The sequence below is a fragment of the Aquarana catesbeiana genome, linkage group LG02, assembly GCF_042186555.1.
Source record: "Aquarana catesbeiana isolate 2022-GZ linkage group LG02, ASM4218655v1, whole genome shotgun sequence".
NCBI classification, from domain to species: domain Eukaryota; kingdom Metazoa; phylum Chordata; class Amphibia; order Anura; family Ranidae; genus Aquarana; species Aquarana catesbeiana.
Genome location: NC_133325.1, coordinates 99,781,919 through 99,798,349, shown reverse-complemented (window position 1 = coordinate 99,798,349; position 16,431 = coordinate 99,781,919). Strand labels below are relative to the sequence as shown.

The 16,431-nt window shown below is 47.8% G+C and overlaps 1 protein-coding gene across 1 annotated transcript in view; it reads left to right on the top strand.

Annotated features, from left to right (window-relative positions):
• The first annotated feature begins 2,375 nt into the window (after nucleotides 1-2,375).
• The window catches only part of FREM2 (FRAS1 related extracellular matrix 2), a 293,022-nt gene continuing 278,966 nt past the window's right edge, over nucleotides 2,376-16,431 (top strand). The window contains exon 1 of the mRNA XM_073613282.1: nucleotides 2,376-7,605. Coding sequence (XP_073469383.1) covers nucleotides 2,598-7,605 — 5,008 coding nt within the window. The 5' untranslated portion in view covers nucleotides 2,376-2,597. The remainder of the gene's footprint in view (nucleotides 7,606-16,431) is intronic.

Below are 16,431 nucleotides of genomic sequence, written 5' to 3'. Positions count from 1 at the left end.
TCCTCCCTCCTATCCGTTCCTCGAACTCCTCCCTCCTATCCATTCCCAACACTCCTCCCTCCTATCCTTTCCCCGCTCTCCTCCCTCCTATCCGTTTCCCGCACTCCTCTCCTCTCTTCCAGCACTCCTCTGTCTTCTCTCCCCTTACTCCTCTCTCTCCACACTCCTGCACTCCTCTCCTCTCTCCTCTCACTTCTCTCTCCCTGCACTCCTCTGTCATCTCTCCCCGCACTCTTCTCCTCTCACCCCCCACTTCTCTCTCCCTGCACTCTTCTCCTCTCTCACCCCACTTCTCTCTCCCCGCACTCCTCTGTCCTCTCTCCACACTCCTCTCCTCTCTCCCCCCACTTCTCTCTCCTGGCACTCCTCTCTCCCCGCACTCCTCTGTCCTCTCTCCACACTCCTCTCCTCACAGTCCTCTCCTCTCACTTCTTTGTCCCTTCTCCCCGCACTCCTCTCCTCTCTCCCCACAATCCCCTCTTCTCTCTCCCTGCACTCCCCTATCTCCACACTCCTCTCTCCCCAAACTCCCCTCTCCTCTCTCCACACACTCCTCTCTCCCCGCACTGCCCTCACTCCTCTTCTCTCTCCCCGCACTCCTTTCCTCTCTCCCCGCACTTACCTCTCCTCTCTCCCCGCACTCCCCTCTCCACGCACTCCTCTATCCCCACACTCCCCTCACTCCTCTTTTCTCTCCTCGCACTCCTTTCCTCTCTCCCTGCACTCCTCTCTCCCCACACTTCCCTCTCCCCGCACTGCTCTTCTCTCTCCTCACACTCCTCTCTCCCCGCACTCTCCTCTTCTCACTCCTTTCCTCTCTCCCCTCTCCTCGCACTCCTCTCTCCACGCACTTCTCTCTCCCTGCACTCCCCAAACTCCTCTCTTCCCTCTCCCCGCACTCCTCTTCTCTCTCCCCGCAGTCCTTTCCTCTCTCCCCGCAGTCTTCTCCTCTCTCCCCGCACCTCTCTCCTTTCTCCCCACACTCCTCTCCTCTCTCCCAGCACTCCCCTCACTCCTCTTCTCACTCCTTTCCTCTCTCCACACACTCCTCTCTCCCCGCACTGCTCTTCTCTCTCCCCGCACTCCTTTCCTCTCTCCCCGCACTCCTCTGTCCCCGCACTCTTCTCCTCTCTCCCCGCGATCCCCTCTTCTCTCTCCCCACATCTCTCTCCTCTCTCCCCACACTCCTCTTCTCTCTCCCCGCACTCCCCTCACTCCTTTTTTCACTCCTTTCCTCTCTCCCCTCTCCTCGCACTCCTCTCTCCACGCACTCTTCTCCTCTCTCCCCGCACTCCCCTCTCCTCGCACTCCTCTTCTCTCTCCCCGCACTCCTCTCTCCCTGCACTCCTCCTGTACTCCTCTCTCCCTGCACTCTTCTCCTCTCTCCCTGCACTCCTTTCCTCTCTCCCTGCACTCCTCTCTCCCCACACTCCACTCTCCTCTCTCCCCGCACTCCTCTCTCCCCGCAATCCTCTTCTCTCTTCCCACACTCCTCTCTCCCCGTAATTCTCTTCTCTATCCCCACACTCTTCTCTCTTCCTGCACTCCTCTCCTCTCTACCCTCACTCCTCTCCTCTCTCCCCGCACTCCTCTTCTCTCTCCCCGCTTTCCTCTCCTCTCTCCCCGCACTCCTCTCTTCCTGCACTCCTCTCTCCCCGCACTCCTCTCTTCTCCTCCCGCACTCCCTGTCCCGCACTCCTTTCCTCTCTCCCCGTCCCGCACTCCTCTCCTCTCTCCTAGTACTCCTTTCCTCTCTCCCCGCACTCCTCTCTCCCCGCACTCCTCTCCTCTCTCCTCCCGCACTCCTCTCCTCTCTACCCTCACTCCTCTCCTCTCTCCCCGCACTCCTCTTCTCTCTCCCCGCTTTCCTCTCCTCTCTCCCCGCACTCCTCTCTTCCTGCACTCCTCTCTCCCCGCACTCCTCTCTTCTCCTCCCGCACTCCTTTCCTCTCTCCCCGTCCCGCACTCCTCTCCTCTCTCCTAGTACTCCTTTCCTCTCTCCCCGCACTCCTCTCCTCTCTCCTCCCGCTCTCCTCTCTCCTCCCGCACTCCTCTCTCCCCGCACTCCTCTCCTCTCTCCTCCCGCACTCCTCTCTCCCCGCACTCCTCTCCTCTCTCCTCCCGCACTCCTCTCTCCCCGCACTCCTCTCCTCTCTCCTCCCGCACTCCTCTCTCCCCGCACTCCTCTCTCTGTCCTCTCCCTGTGCAGGTCACCTCTCCGACAACCTGTTAGCGGCGGCTCCATACGGGCTGATTGACGTCCCGACCGGCCAATCACAGAACGCTCTTCAGTCCCTTTACCCGCAATCCCACCAATCGCCTTACGGGAAACTCTTACGCTCCGCCCACGTGTTGCTCCAGGACTCCCAGAAGATTAAAGCCCCCGCTCACAGTGAGAAGCCCGGTGATCCGGAGGAGGGGAGGGAGTCTGCGCTGAGCCTGGGCTGCACTCTGCTGTCTGCCTATCGCTGTCTGTCTGCCTATCGCTGTCTGTCTGCCTATCGCTGCTGCCTCAATGACCCCGGTCGGCAGGTGAGGAACTCCGCTGACCTCCCGGGACTGTCTCTCTCTGCCGCTCACACACACCTGGACCCAATATGACGAGCCGGGTCTCTGCTGTCAGGACACGTACTGCGCTACTACCACTGTTGGAGCTATTGCTACTGATCGCCACTGCGGAGACCCAGCGGGGGGCCCCGGACGACTCTCACTTGACTTATGGGCCCCTAGAAGAGGAGATCCTGGTGGCCAACCATGGGATCCGGGTGCCCTTCGGCAGATCTGTGTACCTGGACCCGGTTCTGGATCTGGTGATCCAAGTCCAGCCTGGAGACAAATGTCACATCAGCGTCCTGAACAATGACCCCCTATCCCAGGGACCGGGCCACCTCTCCCCCAACAGGTTCCCCTGTGAGTTCGGGGCCAGAGAAGTCAAATACTCCCACCTGGGGGCCCGGAGCCCCTCCAAGGACAGGGTGAAGCTGCAGCTCCGCTATGACACCCAGACCCGGACAGTCATCATCCCATTCATGATCGAGGTGGAGGTGCTCTTCACCCAGCTGGAGGTGGTCACCAGGAACATGCCGCTCACCGTGGAGAAGCTCCTGGGGACCAGCAACCCCATAGACAAGAAGGTCCTTGAGTTCACCTATGACAGGACGTTTGAGGTGTGCAGGATTACACCGCTGGTGGGGCTAGGAGGGCTGCCCAGGTACGGGAGGTTGCTGCAAAGTCCTGGCCACATGATGGACTGTGGGGAGTTCCTACAACAAGGTGTCCGCTACCTGCACATAGCTTCCACCCAGTCCCCCAACAAGGACTACATACCCATGCTGGTGGAGCTGCATGACAAAGTGGGGAACCTGCTCAAACAGGAGCATTTTCAGGTCCTGGTCCGCATCAAGGAAGGCTTGGAGAACACCCAGCCCAAGCCTAGCTTCATAGCCATGATGATGATGGAGGTGGACCAGTTTGTCATGACAGCCATCACTCCAGATATGCTGGCCGCTGAGGACATAGAGTCCGACCCTGGGGACCTCATCTTTAATGTCACCTCCAATTTTGGGCCAGGGCAGGGGCAGATTGTTAGCACCGATGACCGCAACTTACCCATCACCTCCTTTTACCAGAGGGACCTGCAGGAGCTCAGGATTGCCTACAAGCCCCCACCTGAGGACTCTGATACTGAGCGCATCTTTGAAGTGGAGCTGGAGGTGGTGGATTCTGAGGGTGCAGTGTCAGAGCCTTTCTCCTTCATGATTGTTGTAAAACCCATGAACACAATGGCTCCTGTAGTTACCAGAAACACAGGTCAGCTCTTGTTTGAAGGACAGTCTAGACCTTTATTCAGTGCCCAGAACCTGCAGATCAGTGATGAGGATAACCTGGATGATGTTCGAGTCAGTGTGTTGGCTGGCTTGAGGCATGGACAGCTTTATCTGTTAGGATCCCCTCCTGAGAGCTCCAAGTTTTTTACAGCCTCTGATCTGGACCAGGGTAGGGTTATCTATCAACATGATGGCAGTGACACCTACAGTGACAACATCATTTTCCGCATGACTGATGCAAAGCATGAAGTGGAATTCCTTTTTCCAATCACGGTGGTGCCAACCGATGATGAGCCTCCTATAGTTAATGCCAACACTGGTTTGATGCTTTCAGAAAAAGAAGTGGCCCCCGTGACTCCTCTGGTGTTGAGTGCTACAGATATCGACTCAGAGGACTCCACCATACGTTTTATTTTAGAGTTACCATACTCGACCCTGGGGCAAATGGTGTTGCGTCAATCTGAGATACCACAAGATCCTTCTGAATGGCAGTTCATTCCCAATCTAAAGATGTATGAGAAGGTGGTAAGTGAATGGACTCAGCAAGATATATTAGATGGAAAATTATATTACAAACATATTGGGCCCCATAGCACTGTCCCAGTCATGGACCAGCATGTCTTTAGAGTCCAAGATGACAATGATCCTCCAAATCAATCTGGGGAGCACACCTTTGTTGTAAAAATTAACCCTATAGATGACTTACCTCCAGAACTATACCCAGGTACTACCCTCAAAATGGTAGTGCAGGAATACCATTTAACTTACTTTAGAAAGAAATTTCTCCGTTATACTGACTTAGATTCTGATGACAGGGACCTGAAATACACCGTGACCATCCCTCCATCAGACACAGATGAGAACAACCCTGCTATTATGGGCTTCATCGTCCTTACTGAAAACCCAGATCTGGTGGTCACAGAGTTCACCCAAGCTCAGATAAACCATCATAAGATTTCCTATAAACCACCAGACCTAGAACTTGGAATCACCCCTCGTGTTGTACAATTTCATTACACGGTAGAGGACATGTCTGGCAATTTAGCTGAAGGGGATTTTACCATATTTCTGCAGCCAGTGGACAACAAGCCTCCAAATATAATAAATACAGGCTTTACAGTGTTTGAAAGAGGAAGCCATGCTATAACAGCAGCAGAGCTCGATGCCACGGATGCTGACACAGACAGAGATAAAATAACTTTTACCCTCACTCAGTCCCCAAGACATGGGCAAGTGCTGTACTCTAACCAAGTGATGGATGTGGGTGAATCATTTGTGTTGGATGACATCCGAAATGGGAAAATAAGCTACATGCACAGTGGTGAAGAATCTGCCAGTGATTCCTTTACTTTGGATGTAAGTGATGGGGTGCATGTCCTCACTATTATCATTAAAATCACTGTGCGGCTGGTGGATGATGAAGTGCCCAGGATCATGCTACCAGCTGGAACCATTGGCTCCTATCTTGATGTTTTGGAAGGAGGTTCAGCTGAAATCACAGCTAATGTTATCCAAGGCACAGATGCAGACACGGATGACCTCATGCTAACATTCATCGTTGAAGACCCACCTCGTCTTGGAGAAATTCTAGTCAATGGGGTACCCGCTGAAAGGTTTTCCCAGAGAGACATAATTGATGGGGCAGTTATTTATTCCCACAGTGCAGGAGAAATCGGGCTACAAAAAATGGAAGACTCTTTCAATTTAACATTATCTGACCTTTCAGAGGAATGGACTGTTGGAGGTAATAGAGTTACTGGAGTACGAGTTCAAGTTACCATTCTGCCCATTGATAACCAGGCCCCCCTAGTTACAGTAGGTAAACAGTTCACAGTTATTGAAGGTGAAAAAAATGTTATAACCTCATCAAATTTAAGAGCACAAGATACAGACACCCCTAATGATGACATTCTGTGCACTATCGTTGTCCAACCCACATCTGGATACCTAGAAAATATCTCCCCTGCACCAGGATCTGAAAAATCTAGAGCTGGGACTGCTATTAGTGCATTTACTTTAAAAGATATCAGAATAGGTCATATCTATTATGTGCAAAGCATCCATAAGGGCGTGGAACCAGTGGAAGATAGGTTGACATTCCACTGCTCTGATGGCATCAACTTTTCCCAGAAGCACTTCTTTCCTATTGTTATCATTCCAGCCAATGATGAAAAGCCAGAGATTTTCATGAGGGAATTCGTAGTTATGGAAGGAATGAGTCTTGTTATCGATATTCCTATACTAAATGGGGCAGATGCTGATATTCCAACAGATCAACTTGTCTTTTTTATCACTAAGCCACCAAAACATGGGAATATCGTTAATCAGTTCACCAATGGTACTGTGATAGTCAACAGCTTCAACCTAGAGGACATCAAAGAGAGCTCCACCATCCTTTATGAACATGATGACTCAGAGACCAAAGAGGACAGTTTTGAAATAAAACTTACTGATGGAAAACATTCAGTGGTCAAAACTGTTCTCATTATGATTATACCCGTGGATGATGAGACCCCTAGAATGACCATCAATGATGGTTTGGAGATAGAGATAGAAGAAACAAAACTAATCACTAATAAAGTCCTTAAGGCTACAGATTTGGACTCTGATGACAAAACTTTAACCTTCATTTTACGCTATGGACCTGGACAAGGTTTGCTTCAAAGAAGAAAGCCAAATGGTGGACTAGAAAATATAACAATAGGTATGAATTTTACGCAGGACGAGGTGGACAGGGAATTAATACAATACCAGCACTTTGGCCAAGAGGGCATTCGAGATCTGTTCAAGTTTGATGTCACTGATGGAATTAATCCCCTTATTGATAGATACTTTTATGTTACAGTGGGAGGAATTGATATGGTCTATCCAGATGTAGTTAATAAAGGAGTGTCTTTGAAAGAAGGAGGCAAAGTAACACTTACCACTGACTTGCTTAGCACTAGTGATCTCAATAGCCCAGATGAACACTTGGTTTTTACAATCACAAGGGCCCCGGTACGTGGGCACTTGGAGTGCACTGACTTTCCTGGGGTGCCCATCACATCCTTCACTCAGCTCCAGTTGGCGGGTAATAAAGTCTACTACACACACACATCCGATGATGAAGTGAAAATGGACAGCTTTGAATTTGAGGTCACCGACGGGTATAATCCAGTTTTTCGCACATTCAGAATATCCATCAGTGATGTGGATAACAAGAAGCCAGTCCTGACTATCCATGAACTAACAGTGAGAGAGAGTGAAAATAAACTGATCACCCCCTTTGAACTTACAGTAGAGGACAGGGACACTCCAGACAAAAGGCTGAGATTTGTTATAACCCAAGTACCAGTCCATGGGAAGATCCTGTATAACAACAGTAGAACTGTGACCTCTTTTACAAAGCAAGACCTTAATGATAACCTGATCAGTTATAAGCATGATGGCACAGAGACTACAGAGGACAGCTTCTCCTTCACTGTCACCGATGGCACCCATACTGACTTTTATGTGTTCCCGGATACTGTCTATGAGACAAGGCAGCCCCAGATGATGAAAATACGCATAATAGCAGTGGATAATGGCGTGCCACAGATTATCGTAAACAAGGGTGCCCCAACTCTCCGAATCCTAAGTACTGGCCATTTGGGATTTTTAATTACCAACAAGGTCCTTAAAGCTGAGGACAGGGACAGTTCCCACCTTTCACTCCGTATTCGAGTCACACAAGGTCCCAGCCATGGATTCCTCATCAATACGGACAAGGGAAACCATAGCATAAACCAGTTTTCTCAAGGTAAGTCCTTTGTTGATAATGCAGATTTAGTTATGGGTATTCACTTTTTTTCTATACTGGTTATAGGCTCCATTAATACTTGTACAACTCCAAAGTTGCACCGACTTTGGCTTTGACCAGTGATAAAGGACAACTGTTGCATTGTATAACATTCAGGTACAACTTTCATGCAACTTTTGAGGGTAAACATTGAAGTCTATGGCCCTCAAGTTGCATGAAAGGCGGACCAAAGTATTGCATGAGATTCTTAAAGTCCTGTAACTTTAAGTCGCGCATATATGAATGGTTATCATTGGAAAACATGGGGAACGACTTTTCATGCAATTTTGAAGTCCAAAGGTGCATGACAAGTCGCGCAAGTGTGAATGGAGCCTTAGTATTTGTATATACAATATTGCAACATTGCATTTGATGTTAAATGTAACAAGATTGTGAAGCTGTTCATTTGTTTGGGTACATTCCAGATAAGATACTAGCAATGTGCTCCAACCTACCGCAGCCTAGACTAGCATTAAAGTTCAAACAAATTAAAACATTTCTTTTCCTAAATGTAACATTGAGAAGCTGTTAATTTGTTTGGACACTTTCCAGAAATGACAGTAGGGATGTGCTATCCACCACAGTGTAGAATTTCAGTTCAAGCAAATAAAAGCTTGTTTGTAGGAGAGGCATACCGTAGCTGTCATCATGACTCTTTCCACCATGGCAAAATAGTCTTCTACTGCTTTATCCACATTTTTTAAAACTACAGACAACTGGTCTGAAAGTAAGATATATAAAGATATTATATATAAAGCCTGCATTTTTTAGTGTTTAGACATTTTTTTCACCTGTGCCCCTCAATGCAGCCTCACCTGTGCCCACCTTTGAAGACACACTGTGCCCAATGTTGCAGCCTCACTGTGCCCACTATTGCAGCCTCACTGTGCCCACCATTGCAGCCACACTGTGCCCACCATTGCAGCCACACTGTGCCCACCATTGCAGCCATATTATCCCCACCATTGCAGCCTCACTGTGCCCATGACAGCCACACTCTGCCCGTTGCAGCCACACTGTGCCTGTTGCAGCCTCACTGTGCCCGTTGCAGCCACACTTTGCCAGTTGCAGCCACACTGTGCCTGTTGCAGCCTCACTGTGCCTGTTGCAGCCACACTGTGCCTTTTACAGCCTCACTGTGCCCATTGCAGCCTCACTGTGCCCATATCAGCCTCACTGGGCCCATATCAGCCTCACTGTGCCCATATCAGCCTCACTGTGCCCATTGCAGTCTCACTGTGCCCATTGCAGCCTCACTGTGCCCATTGCAGCCTCACTGTGCCCATTGCAGCCTCACTGTGCCCATTGCAACCACACTGTGCCCATTGCAGTCTAACTGTGCCCATTGCAGCCACACTGTGCCCATTGCAACCACACTGTGCCCATATCGGCCTCACTGTGCCCAATGCAGTCTCACTGTGCCCATTGCAGCCTCACTGTGCCCATTACAGCCTCGCCTGGGCGGAGGAATGCATGGCTGGAGGAAGAGGAGAGCCACGGATAGCACGCTGTTACTGGCGCTTACATTAAAATTGTCTCCACTGTGCTCTACACAGTGGGGGTTATCAGATGTAGGGAGGAGCCACGAGAGCCGCCGGGGGACCCCAGAAGACCAGGTTCGGGGCCACTCTGTGCAAAACGAGCTGCACAGTGGAGGTAAGTATGATATGTTTGTTATATATATTGTTTTTTTTAATTTACCTTTACAATCACTTTAATATATGCGTTTTAACTGGGGAAAGCTAAAGCAACTTGTCTGCATTGCCATACGGCTGTCAATCATATTTGGGTCCATTCACATGTATGTGTTATAGCACCCTGGGCTAAAACATGTGTGCCAAAAAGCATGGCAGCGCATCAGCACTATGTGCATTGTTGTGCCATTGATTGCGAGTAACACCCCAACACAGTGGTGTTGATTTACTAAAGGCAAATACACTGTGCACTGCAAGTGCAGTTGCTCCAGTGCTTAGTAAATTAGGTAAAGCTTCACTTTGCAAAGAATACCCAATCACGTGCAAGGAAAATAAAAAATTTCATTTTTGCCTGTCCATGATTGGATGATAGAAATCAGCGGAGCTCCCCCTCATTTCAGAGCTTCCCTTCAGATCTAGAGCAAGTAGACTTGGCAGTGCACAGTATATTTGCCTTTAGTAAATGAACCTCCCTGTATATGCATTGTGGCACATTTTGAAAAAAGGCTAATGCACATTTTTTCATCCACGGTGGTGCATGGGCAGTCCATTCATAATGAATAGACTGCCTTAATGCAACACATGGTAACATGGGCCCTAATGCGTGTACATTAACCGCTTGCCGCCCAGCCACCGCGCTACTGCGGCAACATGGCTCAGCTGCGCAAATCGCTGTTATGTCGCTCCCTCTGGTGGCCACTAGAGGTGCGTGCCCGCACCTCGCCCTCGAAGCCGATGTGAGTGCCCGGCGGTCTCGATGACACACCAAGAAAGAACTGGGATCTCTGTGTGTAAACACAGAGATCCTGGTTCTCTGAGGGGAGAGGTGACAGATCGTGTGTTCATAAGCGATCTGTCATCTCCCCTAGTCAGTCCCCTCCCCCCTTCATTTAGAACACAGAGAGGGAACACAATTAAGCCCTTGATCGCCCCCTAGTGTTAACCCCTTTACTGCCAGTGACATTTTCACAGTAATCAATGTTTTTATATAGCACTGATCGCTGTATTAATGCCAATGGTCCCAAAAATGTGTCAGAATTGTCCGATGTGTCCACCATAATGTCGCAGTCACAATGTGCCAACACTGTCCACTGCCCCAAACCCCCCCCCCCCCCAAAAAGCATTGTGAAAAAAAAAAATTAAAAATGAAATTGTACAGAAATAGATACATCAAAATAAAGAACAAAAACTGCCCTACTGACACTGTCCACTGCCACTAACCCCCTTCCCCAGAAACACTATGAAAAAAATAAAAAATAAAAATATTTAAAAAAAAAAACTATAAACAACAAAATTGTAAAACATAATAGATAAAATTATAAAAACAAAAATCTACTGACACCGTCCACTGCTCTACTGACACTGTCCACTACCCCCCTCCCCAACCCCAATCTTTGTAAAAAACAAAAACTACAAAAATAAATTGTAAAAAATCATATAAAAAATAAAATTGTGAGAAAATAATAACAATAGAAAAAATTCTGGCACTGTCCATTGCTCTACTGACGCCATCGACTGGCCCCCACAAAGCATTTTGAAAAAGTGAAAAAAAAATACAAAAAAATTAAGTTGTAAAAAAAAATAATAACAAAAATAAAGAACTACTGACTCTGTCCACTGCCCTACTGACACCATCCTGCACATACTACCCACCGCTGTACACTCCACTAAACTCAACTGCCTAGAAACCACAATTTGTACATGTACTGATAAGATAGCATAGGAGAGTTCAGGGGCAAAAAACGCCCAACTGCTCCTGAGCGTCTGTTTACCAGCAGCAGTGTGCATGAAGCCTAAGTGTTTCTATTTCTAATTTTGCCCAAAAAGACTTTAAATTATATTAAACAGAGAAGTGTCAATTGCCAGAATTCACATAAATCATATATATAATGCCACTGTATGTGTATATATATATATATATATATATATATATACCGTATTTATCGGCGTATAACACGCGCCGGCGTATAACACGCACCCCAAGTTTAGGAGAGAATTTTAAGGAAAAAAAATTTTTAGGAGGGAAGTTTAAGGAAAAAAAAACTTACATTAAAATGCCCATCAATGCAGCCTTATCTGTCCATCTGCAGCCTTTTCAGTGTCAGTGCAGCTTTGTCAGTGCAGCCTTGTCAGTGCAGCTTTGCCCCAGTGCAGCCTTGCCTCAGTGCAGCCTTGCCCCAGTGCAGCTTCGTTAGTGCAGGTCTGCCCCAGTCCAGCCATGTCAGTGCAGCTTTGTGCACTCGGTGTAGATTCAAAAAATGGCGCAGAGACTGCAGGGAGCCGAGATACACATACTCGAGTGTTCTCGGCTTTTTCCGGCGCCGCCGTCACGCCCAGTCCCGCCCCTGGACCTGTGTTATGTCCATCATAGGGCGGGACTGGGCGTGACTGTGAGCGGCGCCGAAAAAAGCCGAGAACACTCGGGTATGTGTATCTCGGCTCCCTGCAGTCTCGGCGCCATTTTTGAATCTACCCACGGCTGTGTATGTCGGCGGCGACCGCGGCAATTGCCGCGATCGCTCCGATGACACAGAAATCGGCGGGGATCGGCCTATAACACGCACCCACGATTTTCCCCTGATTTTCAGGGGAAAAAAGTGCGTGTTATAGGCCGATAAATACGGTATATATATATATAATATTTTTTTTTTTGGTGATCTGAGCTGAAAGTGGGAGCTGGTACCTGTCAAAACCAGGTACCCGCTCCCCCCTGCCTCACAAAAAAGTGCTAAATGTGGCAGTGGAGGGGGTGAAGGTTCAAAAAAATTGGAGCTTCCCCTTTTGGCTGGAATCAAACAACAAAAGTTGTATAGCGTGTATCCAGCTTAAAGTGGAACTTTTTTTCTGCCAGTAAATACCCTATACAGCCCACTTCCTCTTTCTTGTCTGGTAAAAAGCCTAGGCACAGTTCTCTCTGACTCTTGTGAGAGTTTGCCAGGAAGGGAGGGGGGATGAGTCATAAGAGGGCCAGTGAGAGCTGGAGATGTGTGTCTGTGTAAATCCAGGAAGTGAACAGGCAGCAGCTTCAGCTGCCCACAGTTATAATGGCTGCAGCCAGACTCTGGCGTGAGATTTCTGCAGCATATTTGGCAAGTACAGAATCACAGTATATATAAAATAATATGCAAAGTGATTGGAGGGAAGCTTCAGAATGGCAAAAGATGTTTTTATTACAAATTATGTGAGCAGACTGCAGTTCTTTGATAAGTATTTGTTTTTTATCTTTTCACCGCATGCCTCTCTGTTGATAAGTTATAATGGTGATCTTATTGATTGCTGCTATCAAATGGACATCTACAAGGCAGACATACCCAGGGGCAATCAGACAGACCATAGAACAATAATGACAAATATAATGCAGTGGTTGTTAAACAGAATTTATTTTTTGAGTTGGAATTCCCCAGAAATGAGTCCTCCCTGCCTCAGGCAATGCAGGAGTTAAAAAGTTAAGATCATAAATACTTGTCGCCTTTCCTGACCTCCTCAGTGTGTTCTGCCATTTCTACTTAATACCAGGAAATCGCCTGTTATCAGGAAATCGCCTGTTATCGGGTAACCAGAAGTGCCATTAGTTGGAGAAATTACCATATTTTTTTTGTCCTTTCTAGGTGTATTGATTTCAGTTCTTACATGCAAATAAGACACCAAAGTTAAAATAGTACTAAACCCTCAGCATTTTTAAGATTAACATAAACATTCCCCAGTAACCTATTTGTTAAAATTCTTACCTCAGGACTTGCCGTTTAAAACTTTTAATGCTACTGACTCCTGCTCTGTCAGTGCTGCTTCCCTGAACTTCTGGTCTTCACAGGAAAGAGTTAACAGTGGACAGTGCAGTCTCCAGTCAGGTGAAGGAGGAGGAGGGAGGATCAGGAGAATTCCTTGCCATCCTAGGGTTTTATAGGGCTGTGTTTTCTATTGATGCACACAGCGTATGGAGACACAATTCTAGTCCCTAAATGCAAGGGTGACTACATAGAATGCTACAAGAGAGAGGAGCCACCCTGAAAAGGGAAACCTGGGCAGCAGTCATGGCACCAGTTTAAAGCGGAGTTCCACCCAGAAATGGAACTTCCACTTTTCGGATCCCCCCCCTCCGGTGTCACATTTGGCACCTTTCAGGGGGGGAGGGGGGAGCAGATACCTGTCTAATCCAGATAATTGCTCCCACTTCTGGCGAAAGATCACCGCAGTATCCCTGGCGATCTACGCCATGTCCGGCCCTTCCTCCACCCCCCCGCTGCCTTCTGGGAGACACACAGGTTCCAGAAGACAGCGAGGACCATTCAGAACGCGCAGTGCGACTCGCGCATGCGCAGTAGGGAACCAGGCTGTTAAACCGCAAGACTTTACTTCCCGATTCCCTTACTGAAGATGCTGGCGCCTCCACCTGGAGCCAAGGGACGGGTCGGCTTCGGGTGAGGATATCGCGGGCGCCGTGGACAGGTAAGTGTCCTTATTTTAAAAGTCAGCAGCTGCAGTATTTATATTTTCATTTTTTTTTTTTCTGGCGGAACTCTGCTTTAAACTGAAACATAGACCTAAACGATTTTGGCAAAAATGAGAATCACGATTTTATGCTTAGAATAAAGATCATGATTCTCGTGGCGTAACATCGTCTTTTACATTATACAAAAAAATTGGGCCAACTTTACTGTTTAGATTTTTTTTTTCTAAATTCATGAGAGTGTATTTTTTTTTCCCAAAAAATTGCGTTTAAAAGACTGCTGCGCAAATAACGTGTGACATAATATATTGCAACAACTGCCATTTTATTCTCTAGGGTCTCTGCTAAAAAAATACATATAATGTTTGGGGGTTCTAAGTAATTTTGTAGAAAAAAAAAAGTGATTCTAAAGCGGTGTTCCGCCCAAAAAAAAAAAAAAAAAAAAAAAAGAAAAGCCAGCAGCTACACACACTGCAGCTGCTGGTTTTTAATAATAGGACACTTTCCTGTCCTGGAGTCCAGCAATGTCAGCACAGCAGCTGATGTTTCCATCAGCTGTCCGGTGCTGTCGCCGCCATTGTGGGTAAGGGTACCCGGCAGTATAGCCTTATGGCTTCACACTGGGAACCCTGCTGCGCATGCACGAGGCTCCGCTCCTCTCTCCTACTGGCCCGGCGACAGGGGGAGGAGGAGGGAGCCCCGTGATGATGTCACGGGCTGTGGCCCGAACCCCCAGAAGTGGGAACAGGATACCTGTCAAAGACAAAGTATCCTGTCCCCCTCCCCCAGAAAGGTGCCAAATGTGGCACCAGAGGGGGAGAGGAGACAAATGAGCAGACCTGTAAGCAACAAGTGTCAGAAAAAGGCTTGAAGAACTGCAGTCTGCTCACATAATTTGTAATAAAAACATCTCTGCCATTCTGAAGCTTCCCTCCAACCACTTTGCATATGATTTTATATATACTGTGATTCTGTACTTGCCAAATATGCTGCAGAAATCTCCCTCCATTGAGTCTGGCTGCAGCCATTTTAACTGTGGGCAGCTGAAGCTGCTGCCTGTTCACTTCCTGGATTTACACAGACACAGAGGCACACCTCCAGCTCTGCAGCTTTCATTGTCCCCCCCGCAAACTCACGAGAGAGAGAGAACTGTGCATGATGTCATAAGCCTAGGCTTTTTACCAGACAGGAAACAGATAGTTGGCTGTATAAGGTATTTACTTGCAGAAAAAAAATGTACTATCCAAAGTAAAACAACAAGGGCAGAAGATGTAATAGATGGAAAGATGAAAAAATGACTGAAGGTCCGCTTTAAGCTGGATACACACTATACAATTTTTGTTGTTTGATTTCCCTTAGATTTATCTTCAGATTTGTAGTGTAAGGGTCTGCATACACATTGAAAGTGTTTAGGTTTGACCTCATATTATATGGTTTTGGTAAATCTAAAGGAAAAAATCTAAAGAAAATTGTATAGTGTGTATCCAGTCTTTAAAGTGGACCTTCAGTCATTTTTTCATCTTTCCATCTATTAAATCATCTGCCCTGTTTTAACTTTGGATATTTTATTTTGGATATTTGGATATTTTATTGTATTTTTAACCACTTGCCGCCCGCCATATAGCAGAATGATGGCGGCAAAGTGGTTTCAATAACCTGACTGGGCATCATATGACGTCCTCAGGATATTGAGCCGCATTGCGGCAATCATTGTTGTGGGGTGTCAGTCTGACACCCCGCAACACCGATCTAGGTAAAGAGTCTCTGACGGAGACTCTTTACCACGTGATCAGCCGTGTCCAATCACGGCTGATCACGATGTAAATAGGAAGAGCCGGTGATCGGCCTTTCCTCACTCGCGTCTGACAGACGCGAGTAGAGGAGAGCCGATCGGCTGCTCTACTGACAGGGGGGGTCTGTGCTGATTGTTTATCAGCACAGGACCACCAGGGAAGCCGCCCAGGACCACCAGGGAAACCAGCCACACTGGACCACCAGGTATGCCCCCTAGACCCCCAGGGAAAAACTAATCAGTGCAAAGGCAGCTGCCAATCAGTGCCCACTCCAATGCCTACCACTGCCAGTGCCACCAGGGATGCCTATCAGTGCCGCGTATCAGTGCCACGTATCAGTGCCCATCAGTGCCACCTATCAGTGCCCAGCAGTGCCACCTATCAGTGCCACCCATAAGAACCCATCTTTGCAGCCTATCAGTGCCCATCAGTGTCTCCTATCAGTGCCCATCAGTGCCCACCAGTGCCACCCATGAGTGCCCATCAGTGCCGCCTATCAATGCCCCTCAGTGCTGCATATCAGTGCCACCCATCAGTGCTGCCTACCAGTGCCCATCAGTGCCGCATATCAGTGCCCATCGTCAGTGCCCGTCAGTGCCCACTCATTGGTGCCACCTCATCGCTGCCGCCTTATCAGTGCCTGTCAGTGCCGCCTTATCAGTGCCCATCAGTGAAAGAGAAAACTTACTTATTTACAAAATTTTTGAACAAAAACAAAAGCAAAACTTTTATTTTTTTCAAAATTTTCAGTCTTTTTTTATTTGTTTCGCAAAAAATAAAAATCGCAGAGGTGATCAAATACCACCAAAAGAAAGCTCGATTTGTGGAAACAAAATGATAAAATTTTAGTTTG